The sequence below is a fragment of the Xenopus laevis genome, chromosome 3L, assembly GCF_017654675.1.
Source record: "Xenopus laevis strain J_2021 chromosome 3L, Xenopus_laevis_v10.1, whole genome shotgun sequence".
NCBI lineage: Eukaryota > Metazoa > Chordata > Amphibia > Anura > Pipidae > Xenopus > Xenopus laevis.
The window spans coordinates 146,306,807-146,323,961 of NC_054375.1; the positions used below are offsets into that span (position 1 = coordinate 146,306,807).

A 17,155-nucleotide genomic window follows, 5' to 3' on the forward strand; every position below is an offset into this window, starting at 1 on the left:
CTTCAAGAAAAAGAAACTGAAATGGAAACCACAAGTTAAGTGCCAATGCTTTTGAAACTCAGATGCAGATCTGCTGAAAGGGATTAAGTGCTACATTCATGTCTAACTTGGCTTCTGCTACTGATGCCTAAATTATGTTTTGAGAAGTAGGAGGAGCTTCTTTAATGGGGGGAAATAAATGAAGAAATAGACCAATTGTAGGAGTCATAGGAAGGGTTATATGGAGCAATATGAGGAGTTATAGGGAGGGGTTACATGGAGCAATAGGAGGAGTTATAGGGAGGGTTATATGGAGCAATAGGAGGAGTTATAGGGAGGGTTATATGGAGCAATAGGAGGAGTTATAGGGAGGGTTATATGGAGCAATATGAGGAGTTATAGGGAGGGGTTATATGAAGCAATAGGAGGAGTTATAGGGAGGAGTTATATGGAGCAATAGGAGGAGTTATAGGGAGGGTTATATGGAGCAATATGAGGAGTTATAGGGAGGGGTTATATGAAGCAATAGGAGGAGTTATAGGGAGGTGTTATATGGAGCAGTAGGAGGAGTTATAGGGAGGGTTATATGGAGCAATGGGAGGAGTAATAGGGAGGAGTTATATGGAGCAATAGGAGGAGTTATAGGGAGGGTTATATGGAGCAATAGGAGGAGTTATAGGGAGGGGTTATATGGAGCAATAGGAGGAGTTATATGGAGGAGTTATAGGGAGGGGTTATATGGAGCAATAGTAGGAGTTATAGGGAAGCGTTATATGGAGCAATAGTAGGAGTTATAGGCAGTTCTACAGGATTTATAATGCTGGGATACATGGAGAGCCAGGAGGATTTGCTATATGGAGCAAGACAAGGATTTATAGAAAAGAGATTATATGGATAAATATGTGGAGCGGTTAAAGCTTTAAGACTAGTGAGTATGAAGATGTGCAGGTGTATATAAATGAGGTGTGCATTGTGTGAACCAGTTTTGATTTACTTGTGGAAAAGATTAAGGCACTATGGTAACCGAGTCCCTACACTTCTGCTGGCTCAGCCAATGTGACTCAGCCCTCTTCCTCACAAGGAATTAGCAATAGCAATTAACATAGCAATTAAAGGAACTGAAAGAGAAATGAGTATGTTCTAATCTGCAGCCAGGACAGAATTCAGTATTAAACAGAAGTAAACCAGTGGGCTAAAGGGTATAAAGAGAGGCAACAGCGTTGGGCTTTGGTCTCCCCCTTGGCCAAGCCACACTGCAGTCATGCTCAGTCAAGGTGGATCTTACAAACACAGGGTGTCCTTAACTGTCACTGTCATCCGTTTCCTCATCATCTTCCTCCTCCTTGATATCGTCCAGGATGATGTCATCAATATCATTTTCGTTCAGACTCCCTTGGCTCAGGCAAGTGGCTATTGTAGAGCCGGTGCTGATGTGCCACTCACTAGGGTGCAACACTTTGGGGAGTTGGTTCAAGATCCGGCTTTTCGGATGGGCGCACTGCAGGCCGGGAACGAAAGGTTCTGCAAGAAGGGCATTACAGAGATCAGACACAATGAATAATGAATATCATTCTTACATTCTGTGCACACAATAAGCTAGGCCAGCTGAATACATGAGAGGTCTCCTATTTCTGACTTCATTCAAAAGCAACTGCATCAAAGTACTGATAGTTTAGTCATTGTCCCAGGCCGATGGGATTGCAAATGGCCCTCGGGGATAGAACTGCATCAACAGCCCAAAGTTATGCTCAGTTCACTGGAAGTGATGAGCAAATTTATTCGGCAGCCACAAATTCCGGGCAAAATCGCAAATTTCGCCATGTGTGAGTTCTCTCACCAAACTGCGGCGAAATTTCGGCACAGAAAAATTTGTCGTGAAAAAGTGCCTGTATGAAAAAACGCCCATTGACTTTAATGCATTAGCACAAAAAAGTAGCCATAAGAAAAAACGCCCATCAACTTTAATGCATTTAGGAGGAAAAAAAATCGCCAAAAAAAAAACGGCCATTGACTTTAATGCATTAGGACAAAAAAGTCGCCATAAGAAAAAATGCATTTGGAGAAAAAAAGTCACCATAAGAAAAAAGGCCCATTGACTTTAATGCATTAGGACAAAAAAGTCGACATAAGAAAAAACGCCCATTGTCTTTAATGCATTTGGAGAAATAAAGTCGCCATAAGAAAAACCGCCCATTGTCTTTAATGCATTTGGAGAAATAAAGTCGCCATAAGAAAAACCGCCCATTGACTTTAATACATTAGGACAAAAAAGTCGCCAAAAAAAAAATAAAAAGCCCGTTGACTTTAATGCATTTGGAGAAATAAAGTCGCCATAAGAAAAACCGCCCATTGACTTTAATACATTAGGACAAAAAAGTCGCCATAAAAAAAAATAAAAAGCCCGTTGACTTTAATGCATTTGGCGAGAGAAAAATGATCGCACTCGTAAAAAATTGGTGTGCTTAAGAACGCCCATTGACCCCAATGAGCTTCGCAAAATTTTGTGGTTTCGCTCATCACTAATCACTGGCTGACCCCCAGAAATGGGCCCCATGCCCAGTGGCCATATTGGCATTGTCAGCCTGTGTATGCTTAGTAGCAGGACAACTACTTATAGAGAGAATGTCTGTTATTACGCTGTGCTTGATAAATAACGGGTACACCTATGTGTCCGTCCACTCAGGACCCCTGTGGGACCCTTCTCCCCTCTCACCTTTTCTATTGTAGCAATATTCAGCGAAACAGCTGTGAGTATTACGGGTTCGAGGGCCTTGGTTCCGGCGTGGTGGAAGAATACAGCTGGGAGACACAGGCTTGCTACACATATAACATGGACTGCTGACTTCTATCTGTCCGTATCCCCTGTGGACAAAGAAGGGGAAGGAAATTAGACATGTGCAATACATTTATACGAAAGGCACAGGAAGGAGTTCATTCAATGACTAAAAGGCCATGGGTAGACAGAGTGTTAGCTCCGCTGCTCTCAGCTTGCATATTTTTTTTAGGCTGAGAGAAACAATCCGCTCTTTGCCCCATCTCCATTTACTGTATTTTAATTTCCACTCTTTGTTGAGTCAGATGCAGCAGAGGAGAGCCTGCTTCCATGTATTTGGCCCGACCTCCACTGCATGTGATTGCAAGCAAGCAGATCTTATTCAAATCAATGGAGATGGGATTTGGAATAGATCCAATTCTCTCACCCTGAAAAAAAATACACAGGCTGAGAGCAGCGGTGCCAATACTTCTGCCCTTGGCCTAAAGAGACTCCTTTAGCAAGGCATATATGGGATTATAGAAAAGTTCAGAATTCTGAACTCTTCTATTTGGCATGAGAAGCCAAGGGATTCCAGCACTCGATATCCCGGACCACGGACCGTGCCACTTGAACTTCACAACTGAGCAGTGATTATTTATGGGAATTTAGGGAAATGAACTTTTTTGGTTCTCCTTAAAAGCAACCATTCAGTGTAAAAATAAAAACTGGGTAAAAGATAGGCTGTGCAAAATAAAAAATGTTTTTTACTTTAGTTAGTTAGCGAGTGGATATCTATCATAGAACAGAACACTACTTCCTGCTTTTCAGCTCTCTAACTCTGAGTTAGTCAGCGACTTTAAGGGGGGCCACATGGGACAAAACTGTTCAGTGAGTTTACAATTGATCCTTACCATGCAGGTCAGATTTACAAGCAAACGGTTATGACCCATGTGCCCCCCCCCCTCAAGTCACTGATTGGTTACTGCCTGGTAACCAATCAATGGAAACCAGAAGAGCTGCAAAGCAGGAAGTAGTGTTCTGGCTATTATGTTAGCCATCCAGTCACTCCAGCCTTTATAAATTACATTTTTGGCTAACTATATTAGAAACATTTTTTTTTTTGCACAGCCTATTTACCCAGTTTTTATTTTACACTGAACTGTTCCTTTAAAGGAGAAGGAAAGGTTAAAACTAAGTGAGCCTTATCAGAAAGGTTCACCTAAATATACCAGTAAACCCTCAAAGTAATGCTCCTCAGAGTCCTCTGTCAAAATAAACACCACATTTCTTTCCTTCTATTGTGTACTCATGGGCTTCTGTATCAGACTTCCTGTTTACAGCTTAAACCTCCTTGCCCCGGGCGTGAGCATGCTCAGTTTGCTCCTCTCCCCCCCTTCCTTCTCTGCCGTAATCTAAGCCCAGAGCTATGAATGAGCAGGGAGAGACTCAGGCAGGAAGTGATGTCATACCAAGCTAATATGGCAGCTGCTATAGAGAGTTTCTAGAGCTTTTTACTCAGGTATAGTAAAGCATTCTACAGAATAAATATAGCATTCTAGGTTACAGTATTGCAGCTAATCTATTGGCAATAAACTGCATCCGTAGCTTTCCTTCTCCTTTAAAAAGAGCGTAAATGGATTTATCGTCCGGAATGCATCATGCTGACGTTAAGGTGCAAGACTGAGTTAGCGGTAAATTATTCACTGAAAACAGTTTGGCAAAGTCATTAAAAAGAAAAAAATGTGTGTGAGATGTAGAGGTGGCAGGTAGAGACCAGTCTAAATAACGAAACAGAAACAAGGAAAAAGGGAGAAAAAACACAGTGGGCAGCGGGTGTGTGTCAGCAGTTAGAACAGCAGGGACAGTTTATGTAACTTTTACTACTCGGTTGGGCCCCTATCTGGCTCAAGAATTCTCTGTGCCCAGGACAACAATCCCACCCCTCTCCGACCAATAGTGGCCTTGCCCGTGTGCCATGTACCTGAAGAAGGATGAGGCTGCAGAGATAAGTGGAAAGGAAAAGTGGTAGGTATGCTAGGATTAGTAACAATGGACACTTTACCTAAACATGCGCTTGCATGATTGACAGTTGTACTCTCCGATCCCCCACATCTTGTTGTCGGGAACCGGGTCAAACTTCTTGCGGCAGCGTTGACATCGGGACACCTAAAATCGCATTAACGGTCAGTTTCACACGCAGTTCTATAAAGCTTATATTGGTGGTTCACCTTCAAATTAACTTTTAGTATGTCACATAATTTGTCTTAATTGTTTTCATTTTTATTGTTTTTGAATTATTTGCTTTCCAGCTTTTAAATGGGGGGGGGGGTCACTGACCCCATCTAAAAAAAACAAATGCTCTGTAAGGCTGCAAATGAATTGTTATTTTTACTTTTTATTACTCATCTTTCTATTCAGGCCTCTCCTATTCAAATCAATGCATGGTTGCTAGGGTAATTTGGACCCTAGCAACCGGATGGCTCAAACTGGAGAGCTGCTGAATAAAAAGCTAAATAACTCAAAAAACACAAGATAAAAAATGAAAAACGAACACAAACTGTCTCAGAATATCCCTCTCTACTTCATACTAGAAGTTAACTCAAAAGTGAACAATCCCCTTAAAATGCTGATCCTTCGATTGGACACGTAACTTTCTATGCCATTAACCTTTTAGTGATTGGTCATTAATTCTACATTTATTAACAATCAATATTCTTTTTAACCTGTTGATTTTCTTACTACTACTTACTCCCATTGTCATAACCTTTTCTCTATAATTCACTGAAACGCCCCTATTTCTGAGCCTGAATGGAATTCCCAGTAACTATATATAGGTCCCTATTATAAATATATATGGGGGATTGCAAGTTACTTAGCTGGAAGCAGGGTTGGAACATTTTGACCTGGTTAAATTAGGGAATACAGGGCAGCACATCAGTACAGATCTTTAGACTCCCCTATGCCGGATGCTGTCTGTGTATATCAGTAATGGTGAAGCCTGTATAACCTGCCCTACACACACCTCTTTTCTCTGTGGGACTCTCCTCCACCACATGTAATCACACTCTTTGCAGGCAAACTGTCTGTCTCGGGCGGGGATGCGGTTCTCTGCAGCATCATTAAACATCTTCAGATTCTTCTGGGTTAGAGGAAGAGTGTTCATTTTCTTGGCCAGATCCTATGGGAAACCAGGAACATTTTGGGATCAATAAGCATTCCTAAACTTCAGTGCCCAGAGCCCCATAGTTCCCTCCTGTCTGTGTCACTGTATCACCCTGCAGTGGGAGGGACAGACTCATGTCCCATAGTTCCCTCCTGTCTGTGTCACTGTATCACCCTGCAGTGGGAGGGACAGACTCGTGTCCCATAGTTCCCTCCTGTCTGTGTCACTGTATCACCCTGCAGTGGGAGGGACAGACTCATGTCCCATAGTTCCCTCCTGTCTGCGTCACTGTATCACCCTGCAGTGGGAGGGACAGACTCATGTCCCATAGTTCCCTCCTGTCTGCGTCACTGTATCACCCTGCAGTGGGAGGGACAGACTCATGTCCCATAGTTCCCTCCTGTCTGTGTCACTGTATCACCCTGCAGTGGGAGGACAGACTCGTGTCCCATAGTTCCCTCCTGTCTGTGTCACTGTATCACCCTGCAGTGGGAGGGACAGACTCATGTCCCATAGTTCCCTCCTGTCTGTGTCACTGTATCACCCTGCAGTGGGAGGGACAGACTCATGTCCCATAGGTCCCTCCTGTCTGTGTCACTGTATCACCCTGCAGTGGGAGGGACAGACTCATGTCCCATAGTTCCCTCCTGTCTGTGTCACTGTATCACCCTGCAGTGGGAGGGACAGACTCATTGCCCATAGTTCCCTCCTGTCTGTGTCACTGCATCACCCTGCAGTGGGCGGGACAGACTCATGTCCCATAGTTCCCTCCTGTCTGTGTCACTGTATCACCCTGCAGTGGGAGGGACAGACTCATGTCCCATAGTTCCCTCCTGTCTGTGTCACTGTATCACCCTGCAGTGGGAGGGACAGACTCATGTCCCATAGTTCCCTCCTGTCTGTGTCACTGTATCACCCTGCAGTGGGAGGGACAGACTCATGTCCCATAGTTCCCTCCTGTCTGTGTCACTGTATCACCCTGCAGTGGGAGGACAGACTCATGTCCCATAGTTCCCTCCTGTCTGTGTCACTGTATCACCCTGCAGTGGGAGGGACAGACTCACGTCCCATAGTTCCCTCCTGTCTGTGTCACTGTATCACCCTGCAGTGGGAGGGACAGACTCATGTCCCATAGTTCCCTCCTGTCTGTGTCACTGTATCACCCTGCAGTGGGAGGGACAGACTCATGTCCCATAGTTCCCTCCTGTCTGTGTCACTGTATCACCCTGCAGTGGGAGGGACAGACTCATGTCCCATAGTTCCCTCCTGTCTGTGTCACTGTATCACCCTGCAGTGGGAGGGACAAGTATACACCACTAAACCACTGATTTATCAGAAACAACCAAATGCCACCTACCTATTGACTGCTGGACATTTGGGCATTATCATGTCGGGAGCTATAAGACAATAGGGGGAAAGTCTCTTATATATTAAATAAGGCAAAACTCACCTGAATATCTTTGTCTTTGGGCATTTCCTATAAAGAGAGAAAAAGATCATGATTAACATTAAGGATGTGGTGAGCTGGATTGGTACCAATTGTGCCACAGAATCTCTTTCATTACCTTTGCTCTTTGATCATCTCTCTTAATTTTGTTGATGACATTCTGATTAGAGAAAAAGAGCACAGGATTAATGGGTAGAGCAAAGTTCCAGACATGCACCCTGACTTAATGTTGTCCAAGGTTCCCCTCAGCTGCTTAGAAAGCTCTAGACTCTTTATACCCCCAGAACCTGACTGTGTGCAGCAAAAACACTCCCAATAAAATATACAGGCGGCAACAAAATTATTTTGCACTGGAAGAAAATTGTAACCCCAGACACAAACCCACCTGCCCCCAGACATCATCTGCCCCCAGACCTCACCCCACTACAACAAACAGACAACAGCCTTTAACATAAGATTTTCTTACCATTGCAACTTGATCATTTCTTAAATGGTTTCTCACATCAAGATCAGTATCTAAAATATAAAAAGAATAACAGTTCTGACAGAGAAACAGTTGCTTGTACCTGGGCCAGAAACTTTATCAGTCATTGTCTGGGGGCACAAGGGGGCAGCAGACTGATTCTAGAAGACTGAGACTGCATCTAGGAAAATAAATGGCCTGTATCTGGGGGAAGCAGTTTTTATATAGGAACATTGTTACAACCTGGCATTGTAAGCCTGTTCCTAACAAGAAGACAGACTGAGGTGTTTAATGTGTCTGGACTTAGAGAGCACAAAGTGTTATTTCACTCTCTTGTTTTCTCCTGTTTCCATACCTTTATTTCTTAATTTCTTTCTTTTTTTCCCCTTCTCTTCCTTCACTCCCCCCCAGATTGAATGAAAGTCTACCAAAAAGAATTAAGGCCCACCCACAAACCTGCTCAACACCTCTGCCCCCCCCTTGTTTGTTTACTCACCAAAGTATCCAGGGAGATCTAATGTTAAGTGTTGCAGAGAGAACGTGCTTAGGAGAATACAGTGTTCCAATTCAGTGAAGTTCTCAGCACAAGCAGCGGATTCCTCCACCAATGGGCCTCACTCTGATTCTCCCGCACGTGAAGAACGCAAGTCAGACATATGCGCACAAATAAGAGCAGCCTGCAGGCCCATAAGGTCTGGGGGGGCCATATCCATATCCTTTGTGACGGGAACCAAGCATATCAAACTGGGCCGCATTCATATCCATCCTGGGCCAAATGCGGCCCTCGGCCCGCAGGTTGGACACCCCTGTCCTAGATAAAGGTGTGATTTGCTAAATACAGGCTGCCTAATTTCCTAGACTAGAGGAAGGTTTCTTCACTATGTAGAGGCCGAAGCTCCTAGATACAGACTGCTTCTCCTAGATACAGACTGCTTCTCCTTGATACAGACTGCTTCTCCTAGATACAGACTGCTTCTCCTAGATACAGACTGTGTCTCCTAGATACAGACTGTTTCTCCTAGATACAGACTGCTTCTCCTAGATACAGACTGCTTCTCCTAGATACAGACTTCTTCTCCTAGATACAGACTGCGTCTCCTAGATACAGACTTCTTCTCCTAGATACAAACTGCGTCTCCTAGATACAAACTGCGTCTCCTAGATACAGACTGCTTCTCCTAGATACAGACTGCTTCTCCTAGATACAGACTGCTTCTCCTAGATACAGACTGCTTCTCCTAGATACAGACTGCTTCTCCTAGATACAGACTGCTTCTCCTAGATACAGACTGCTTCTCCTAGATACAAACTGCTTCTCCTAGATACAGACTGCTTCTCCTAGATACAGACTGCTTCTCCTAGATACAGACTGCTTCTCCTAGATACAGACTGCTTCTCCTAGATACAGACTGCTTCTCCTAGATACAGACTGCTTCTCCTAGATACAGACTGCTTCTCCTAGATACAGACTTCTTCTCCTAGATACAGACTGCGTCTCCTAGATACAGACTTCTTCTCCTAGATACAAACTGCGTCTCCTAGATACAAACTGCGTCTCCTAGATACAGACTGCTTCTCCTAGATACAGACTGCTTCTCCTAGATACAGACTGCTTCTCCTAGATACTGACTGCTTCTCCTAGATACAGACTGCTTCTCCTAGATACAGACTGCTTCTCCTAGATACAGACTGCTTCTCCTAGATACAGACTGCTTCTCCTAGATACAAACTGCTTCTCCTAGATACAGACTGCTTCTCCTAGATACAGACTGCTTCTCCTAGATACAGACTGCTTCTCCTAGATACAGACTGCTTCTCCTAGATACGGACTGCTTCTCCAAAGGCTGCAGCCTGCACATCTGGATCAGAGACAGAAGAGGAAGGTGGACTGAATACCTGAATTTGAATATAGATACAGAACGGAAACAAAACATACTGATGTAACATGATGCTCTTACCATTATCCATATACAGTATGACATATGTGCACACTTGATTATGATTATTGGCGAATCTTCTCATCAGCACTACGGCCGTCTCCAGCGCCACTTTACCGTGAAACTTCTCCCGAAATCGCCGGACGCTTTTCTCCAACTGCAAAAGAAGAAATTAATATGAACAAGAGAACCTACAAGTCACACAAGGGAATTTACTCACTGTCTACTACTAGTAACGGTAGATCATGCCCTGGGGCAGCTTTTTGTTTTTTCCACCAACGACTCGCATGCACTTATAGCAGTAATCTCACAAGCCCCGCCTATTTATTGATATGGTTCCATTAAGGCTACACGTGTCAGTAAACTTTACTCTTCTGTAAATGTTATCTTTCTCTCCTTAGAACAAATGAAATCAATGTCTTATTTTTGGGCCAAATGATCAAACATAAAATTGTATTCCTGATTTGCGTTGAAAGGTGTGGTTTACCTTTAAATTAACCTTTTTTAACATTGTTACAGAATGGCTAATTCCAAAAGGAAAAATGTGAGGATCTCCAATAATCAAGAACTAAATATTTTTTAAAAAAAGTAGAAAATTTATTAGGACATGAAACTTATTACTTATAATGAGTAAGTGCCCTATCAGGCACGAAACGCGTTAGGTTTCATGTCCTAATTAATTTTCTAATTTTTTTAAAAAATATTTAGTTCTGGATTATTGGAGATCCTCACATTTTTTCCTTTTGGATTTAGTGTCTTGGATTTTGCACCTTGGGACTGAGGTGAACTGTGAGTGAATCTCCTTGTTATTTACTTAATCACAACATTTTTTTGGTTTATTAGATGGTACCATTTATATTATATTTTTCTTGTGGCAGCACACACTCCAATTTTTCTCTTACAGAATGGCTAATACTGTACAACTTTTCAATTGTTCTTTTTGTCCTATTATTTATTTTTTTACAGTTTTTGAATTATGTGCCCCAGCTTTCAGATGGGGGTCACTGACCCCATCTAAAAAAACAAATGCTCTGTAGGGCTACAAATTTATAGTTATTGCTATTTTTTTTCTCTAATTTACATATACAAATTAGGGTTTGGTATCAGTTCGGTATTCGCCCAAAAGGATACGGGATTTGGCACATCCAAAAAACAATTGCAAATTATCTCAGTCTATATAGAATATATTTCTCTACATAATACTAAAAGTTAATTTAAAGTTGAATAACCCCTTTAAAGGAACAGGTCAGTGTAAAAATAAAAACTGGGTAAATAGGCTTTGCAAAGTAAAAAAATTATCTTATATTGTTAGTTAGGCAAAAATGTAATGTTTAAAGGCTGGAGTGACTGGATGTGTAACATAATAGCCAGAACACTACTTCCTGCTTTTCAGCTCTCTAACTCTGAGTTAGTCAGCGACTTGAAGGGGGGCCACATGGGTCATATCTGTTCAGTGAGTTTGCAATTGATCCTCAGCATTCAGCTCAGATTCAAAAGTAACAGATATGACCCATGTGCCCCCCTCCTCCCCTCAAGTCTCTGGGTAACCAGTCAGTGAAAACCAAGAGAGCTGAAAAGCAGGAAGTAGTGTTCTGGCTATTATGTTACACATCTAGTCACTCCAGCCTTTATACATTACATTTTTGCCCAACTAACTATATTAGAATTTTTATTTTGCACAGCCTATTTACCCAGTTTTTATTTTATACTGAACAATTCCTTTAAGAGCAATGCCCCCCCCCCCAATCATGTCACTAAACTATTAGGTCACTTTTTTGGCTGGATTTGTAACAGGATTATACCAATATAATAGGGCTTTGGGCAGATATAAAGAAGAGAAAGAAGTGCTCAAGAAGAGAACAATGGATTTTTTTGCAAGGCTGAATCAATGGCAAATAAAAAAGTAATCGCAGCTGTTTAAAGACTTTAAACTGTATGTTGGTGCAAGGGATACTTCAGAAATGTGCCTTAGAATTAAGTACCCCAGGTACCAAAAGGGCAGTTTTATGAGACAGAGATTTACCTCCCTTGGGTTGCCCTACATATTGAGTTTTAACCTTTACTTCTTTGTTTCTTTTAAACCCCAGGACCTAAGAATTCCAGGTAGCCAAACCCATACCTGTAGCGGACGTAACAAACGGTGATATAAATAGCTACTCTTTGTGTTTCATTTCCTTAAGGGGATGAGTGATGGGCTGATTTAAACGGTCACCCTCTCTGCCCTTTGTATTCAAAAGATCAATAATGCACAAACAAGCGCTCTGCACTGTCAGCCTGTATCTGTACTGGCCGTGACCACAACGTTTGTTTACTTTGCAGCTACATTTGCTCCGGTGCCAAAAAACATGACGGTGTGTTTGCATTTCACCAAGGGCAATGCACAAGACTCAATATGAAGCACTGAGTGTCTCTATACGCAAATAACACTTTGCCCTGAATGCAGGAATTCACAGGCTATATATATATATATATATATATATATATATATATATATATATATATATATATATATATATATATATATATATAAAAAATCCAATTGCATTGTTACAATACTCCCATAATAAACAAGCAGTGGCCCAAATTGAACTTTTCTGAACATTCAGCCCCTGAGTAAATATTATCATATGGAGGAGGCCTGTACAAACCTGTTAGGAGAAGACAACAACCATAGACCTATATAGTCTTTTTCCCATACTGTGCAACTGGCCCCTCTGGGGGGAGGCTCAGCAGGGAAAGGCCCTCTGTTCTCCTAGATGCACCTGAAAACTAAGTTTGAAGGCCACTTAGGGTGAGATTTGGTATGAATATGCATTTAGTGTCCTAGGCATCCTTAGAACTGTGGGTCAATGGCTGATATACCAATATTCTCCTATATCTATATTGATACCATGAGATAAGGGGGCCTTAACCAAAGGTTGGACCTTCAAGAGGGACCCTGGCCATTGGTTGGACCTTCAAGATGGGCCCTGGCCATTGGTTGGACCTTCAAGATGGGCCCTGGCCTTAGGTTGGACCTTCAAGAGGGGCCCTGGCCTTAGGCTGGACCTTCAAGAGGGGCCCTGGCCTTAGGCTGGACCTTCAAGAGGGGCCCTGGCCTTAGGTTGGACCTTCAAGAGGAGCCCTGGACTTAGGTTGGACCTTCAAGATGGGCCCTGGCCTTAGGTTGGACCTTCAACAGGGGCTCTGGCCTTAGGTTGGACTTCAAGAGGGGCCCTGGCCTTAGGTTGGACCTTCAAGAGGGACCCTGGCAATTGGTTGGACCTTCAAGAGGGGCCCTGGCCTTAGGTTGGACAACCTATGGCCAGGGCCCCCCTTGAAGGTCCAACCTTTGGTTAGGGCTCCCTTAGTGCATGACATTAGTATCGATATCTTTGCACAAGCCTGTTGATGCCAACTGGTCAAAAGTGGCCATTGATAGAGTGCAAATGGCTCTTCCAACAAGCCAAGCCATTCCGGCTCATTCTATTCCAGGTCTCTATCCATGTTTTTGCCTGATTTTTGGCCTGATTGTATTGCAGTTGGTACAAGAACAAAACATCTGGTCTAACCATGGTCCTTATCCAAAAAGCAACAGAGAAGGTACATGGACTCGCCCACGTGTGCCCACAACCCCCCTAGTGTGCCACGATGCAGCAGATTCACAAGAAAATGCAAATCTGCAGGAAATCCTCCCCCCACATCAGAAGGAGCTGAGATTTCCTGGGCCCGGGTGGGGCGATTTATATCACAGCAATGAGCAAGGCAAACTGATTCTCACTCGACCAACATGTGACATCACAAAGCATCAAATGACATCACAGAAAAGCATGAATAAAGCTGTAACTCACAGCGGCCATTAATAAATTAGTGAAATATATATTCTCATTAAAGGGCCACTGGCAATTCAGGGCCAAAAGAACTTGAGGAACAGGAAGTTAAGGAAGTCAGGTTGCTATGCTAGAATTTGCCCGGCAACCCAGCTAGGGTTAAGAAGAGATGGTTGGGCAGCTGTACTGCAGTACCAATACCCTGAAAATATCCAATGTTGGGCAGTGGCAATACCCGGATAATAACCAATGTTGGGCAGTGCCAATACCCGGATAATAACCAATGTTGGGCAGTGCCAATACCCGGATAATAACCAATGTTGGGCAGTGCCAATACCCGGATAATAACCAATGTTGGGCAGTACCAATACCTGGATAATAACCAATGTTGGGCAGTGCCAATACCCGGATAATAACCAATGTTGGGCAGTACCAATACCTGGATAATGACCAATGTTGGGCAGTACCAATACCTGGATAATAACCAATGTTGGGCAGTGCCAATACCCGGATAATAACCAATGTTGGGTAGTGCCAATACCCGGATAATAACCAATGTTGGGCAGTGCCAATACCCGGATAATAACCAATGTTGGGCAGTACCAATACCTGGATAATAACCAATGTTGGGTAGTGCCAATACCCGGATAATAACCAATGTTGGGCAGTACCAATACCCTGATAATAACCAATGTTGGGCAGTACCAATACCCTGATAATAACCAATGTTGGGCAGTGCCAATAACCGGATAATAACCAATGTTGGGCAGTGCCAATACCCAGATAATAACCAATGTTGGGTAGTGCTAATACCTGGATAATAACCAATGTTGGGTAGTACCAATACCTGGATAATAACCAATGTTGGGCAGTGCCAATACCCGGATAATAACCAATGTTGGGCAGTGCCAATACCCGGATAATAACCAATGTTGGACAGTACCAATACCCTCATGATAACCAATGCTGGGCAGTGCAAATAATAATAGCCAATGCCAGGCAATAACAATACCCTCAATACCAATACAGTGATCAATGGTAGGATAATAACCACCCCCAAGTTATTATAACAACTGACTGATTACAATTCTGTAGGTCTGTGTAGGGCATTCGATTGTCAGCTCATACGGGGCAGGGAATTTTGTTGAATAAACATAAACGCTGTACAGTGCTAAAGAATAAGTCAGCGCTATATGAATAAAGGGAAATAAGTAAGAATTGTGGGTGCCCAGCCTATTACAGTATATAGTGATGACGATGGTGACACCTGTAACATATAAGCTGCAGGTGTTGTAGAACTACAGCTCTCATCCCAAAAGCCCCCCTAGTCCTTGCTACAGAGGCATCAGTGGGATCAGCAGTTGGCCTGATATTCCCCAGCATTATCACAGCTTGCCCCCCACACTACTGATCCCAAGTACTGTCACTCGCCTCCAGCTCCTCCTGCACATTCCCCTCCATCATGCCGGCAGATCGCTTCGGTTCAGCTCGCTGGAGTCCACCTCTCAAAAGACACGAATTGAATCGTCTCCCCAGCGCCGGGGCCACGGCCAATCTTTTTTTCTCTCTTCTTTGTTCCGGGTCCGCCTGCGAGAGGAGGGACAGAGGAGGGGAGTACGGTAGCGTGCGCGGCTGATGCAGTATTTACGGTAACTGGAATGTGCGACCAGATGCAGCGAGTGATTCATGTTCTGCGACTCTGCGGCTGCTGGGGGACATTAGTGGCTCATTATTAGTGTCTATGAATTAGTAGCAGGATAATTATAGTAATATCATGAGCTTATATGCCTAGCCATGTTTTTATTGGCCTCAAGTTTATAAAGAGGGATCCTGGGAGTTGTAGTCCAGCAACAGGTGATAGTTACAGAGTGGACACTCTTCATTTAAGTTATTGCATGCAGTGCCCCTCCCCCACCCATCTTACTGGGGCATCAAATAAATCAATGGCTCCCATGTGGCCCTGACTGGCAATCTGTGGGTTGTGGCAAATGCCAGAGGGGCTGCTATAAGGTCCCATAGACAGTCACTATTTAGTGGGCTGATTGGGCCTCTATGTACCTGAAATGCCAGGGCCTATTTTAATTCTCAGTCCAGACCTGCTCCCATGGGCCTCTCACTGCAATTGCTAATAGTGTCACTCAAGAACAGTATGTGATATAACTGTAGACAGGGGTGTATTTATATTAAAGTACCGGAGGGCCTGTGCCTAGGGTGGCAGGTTTTGGGGGAGCTGTCCAGGGCCGGATTTACATAGCAGGCACCCTTAGGCCTTTTGCTGTTCATCGCCCGGCCCCTCCCCTTCCTTTTTACATATGCCCAAATTTTCAGCATATGGTCCGGAGTACTGGGGATTGATGCACAGGAAATTTTAAAAACTATTGTATCTCCTGTGAATCAGCAGTGCTTCCGAACCAATGTGGGTGTGGTTGGGCATCTTGCCGCCCCCCTAAAATTCTGCTGCCCTAGGCCCGGGCCTTTGTGGCCTTCCCACAAATCCGGGCCTGGAGCTGCCTTTCGGGTGCCTATAAATGTATTTTTTAAATTAAAAAAAAAAAGCTGGGGTAGGGGTATGGGTAGGGTTGCCACACGGCTAGTAGTTTACCGGCCTGGCCAGTAAAAATGATGGTTGATCCCAATGTTATTAATAGGTAAAAAAGATAAATATATAGGAAGGCCGGTATTTTATTCCAGATAAGGTGGCAACCCTTGGTATGGGGCGGGGCTGGCTGGTGGAAATGACGTCACACAGACACAGTGCGGGATGTCACTTCCATGGGTTTGAAGTCATGCGCACGACACGCTGACGTCACAAAGGGGGCGTGTTTAGATCCGGTGCCTAGAGCAGCATCCGACCTAAATACAATCCTGACTGTAGAAGATACAGCATAACTCCCAACATTCAACAAATGGAAAGAGGGACAAAAAGTTGTGCCGTGCCCATTTTAATGCCACACCCCCTAATTACCATGTCCATTGTCCAAAATTTGGCAAGTTATATATGGGTGAACACATTTCTGGGAGTTGTAAGGGTATCATTATAAAAGAGTGAAGTTAGACACCTCCACAGTCCGCAGATCGAAATACCGCCTCTCTCCATTCATTTCTATGGGATTTTTAAAGGCGTATTTATCAAATCATGAACTTTCACATCAGGCGGTATTTCACTCTGCAGATTGTGGTTATCTCTAACTTCACTCTTTGATAAATATACCCCTTAGTGTCATGTTTTATGTGTTATAACAGTTTTGCTAATGAAAGTGAAATGCCCTTTAAACTGCTAGTCTCAGTTCTCCCAAGAAACTGGCTTATCTTAAATAGTTACAGTTGTATCGTTGCTTATCTGAAATTGTTACAAAAGTATCCAAGTGCAGCTGCTGAGTGTTCTGGGCTCTCTACCAAAAAGCTTCTTATTTTAATTACGTTTCAGAAACTTTGTATCTTTTTCTGGCTGTTCAGTGCAGGAGATCAAAGAGAAAGTCGGGACATATCAGTAAGAAGCCATGGATTGCGGACTGAGTTGTCAAAATCGGGACTGTCCTACAGAAAACGGGATAGTTGGGAGGTATGTTATGGCACAATGGCTGGAGAAATAAACCCTTAAT

At 43.5% G+C, this 17,155-nt stretch overlaps 1 protein-coding gene across 1 annotated transcript; it reads right to left on the reverse strand.

Annotated features, from left to right (window-relative positions):
* Positions 1–663: 663 nt before the first annotated feature.
* Positions 664–15,158, reverse strand: shfl.L (shiftless antiviral inhibitor of ribosomal frameshifting L homeolog). The gene is made up of 9 exons (XM_018250970.2): positions 14,985–15,158; positions 9,766–9,901; positions 7,811–7,860; positions 7,463–7,504; positions 7,348–7,374; positions 5,757–5,912; positions 4,797–4,900; positions 2,693–2,841; positions 664–1,500 (listed from the first exon to the last, which is right to left on the reverse strand). Exons 1-9 carry the CDS (start codon positions 15,015–15,017, stop codon positions 1,280–1,282), a joined length of 918 nt encoding a protein of 305 aa, XP_018106459.1. The 5' UTR covers positions 15,018–15,158; the 3' UTR covers positions 664–1,279.
* Positions 15,159–17,155: the final 1,997 nt, after the last annotated feature.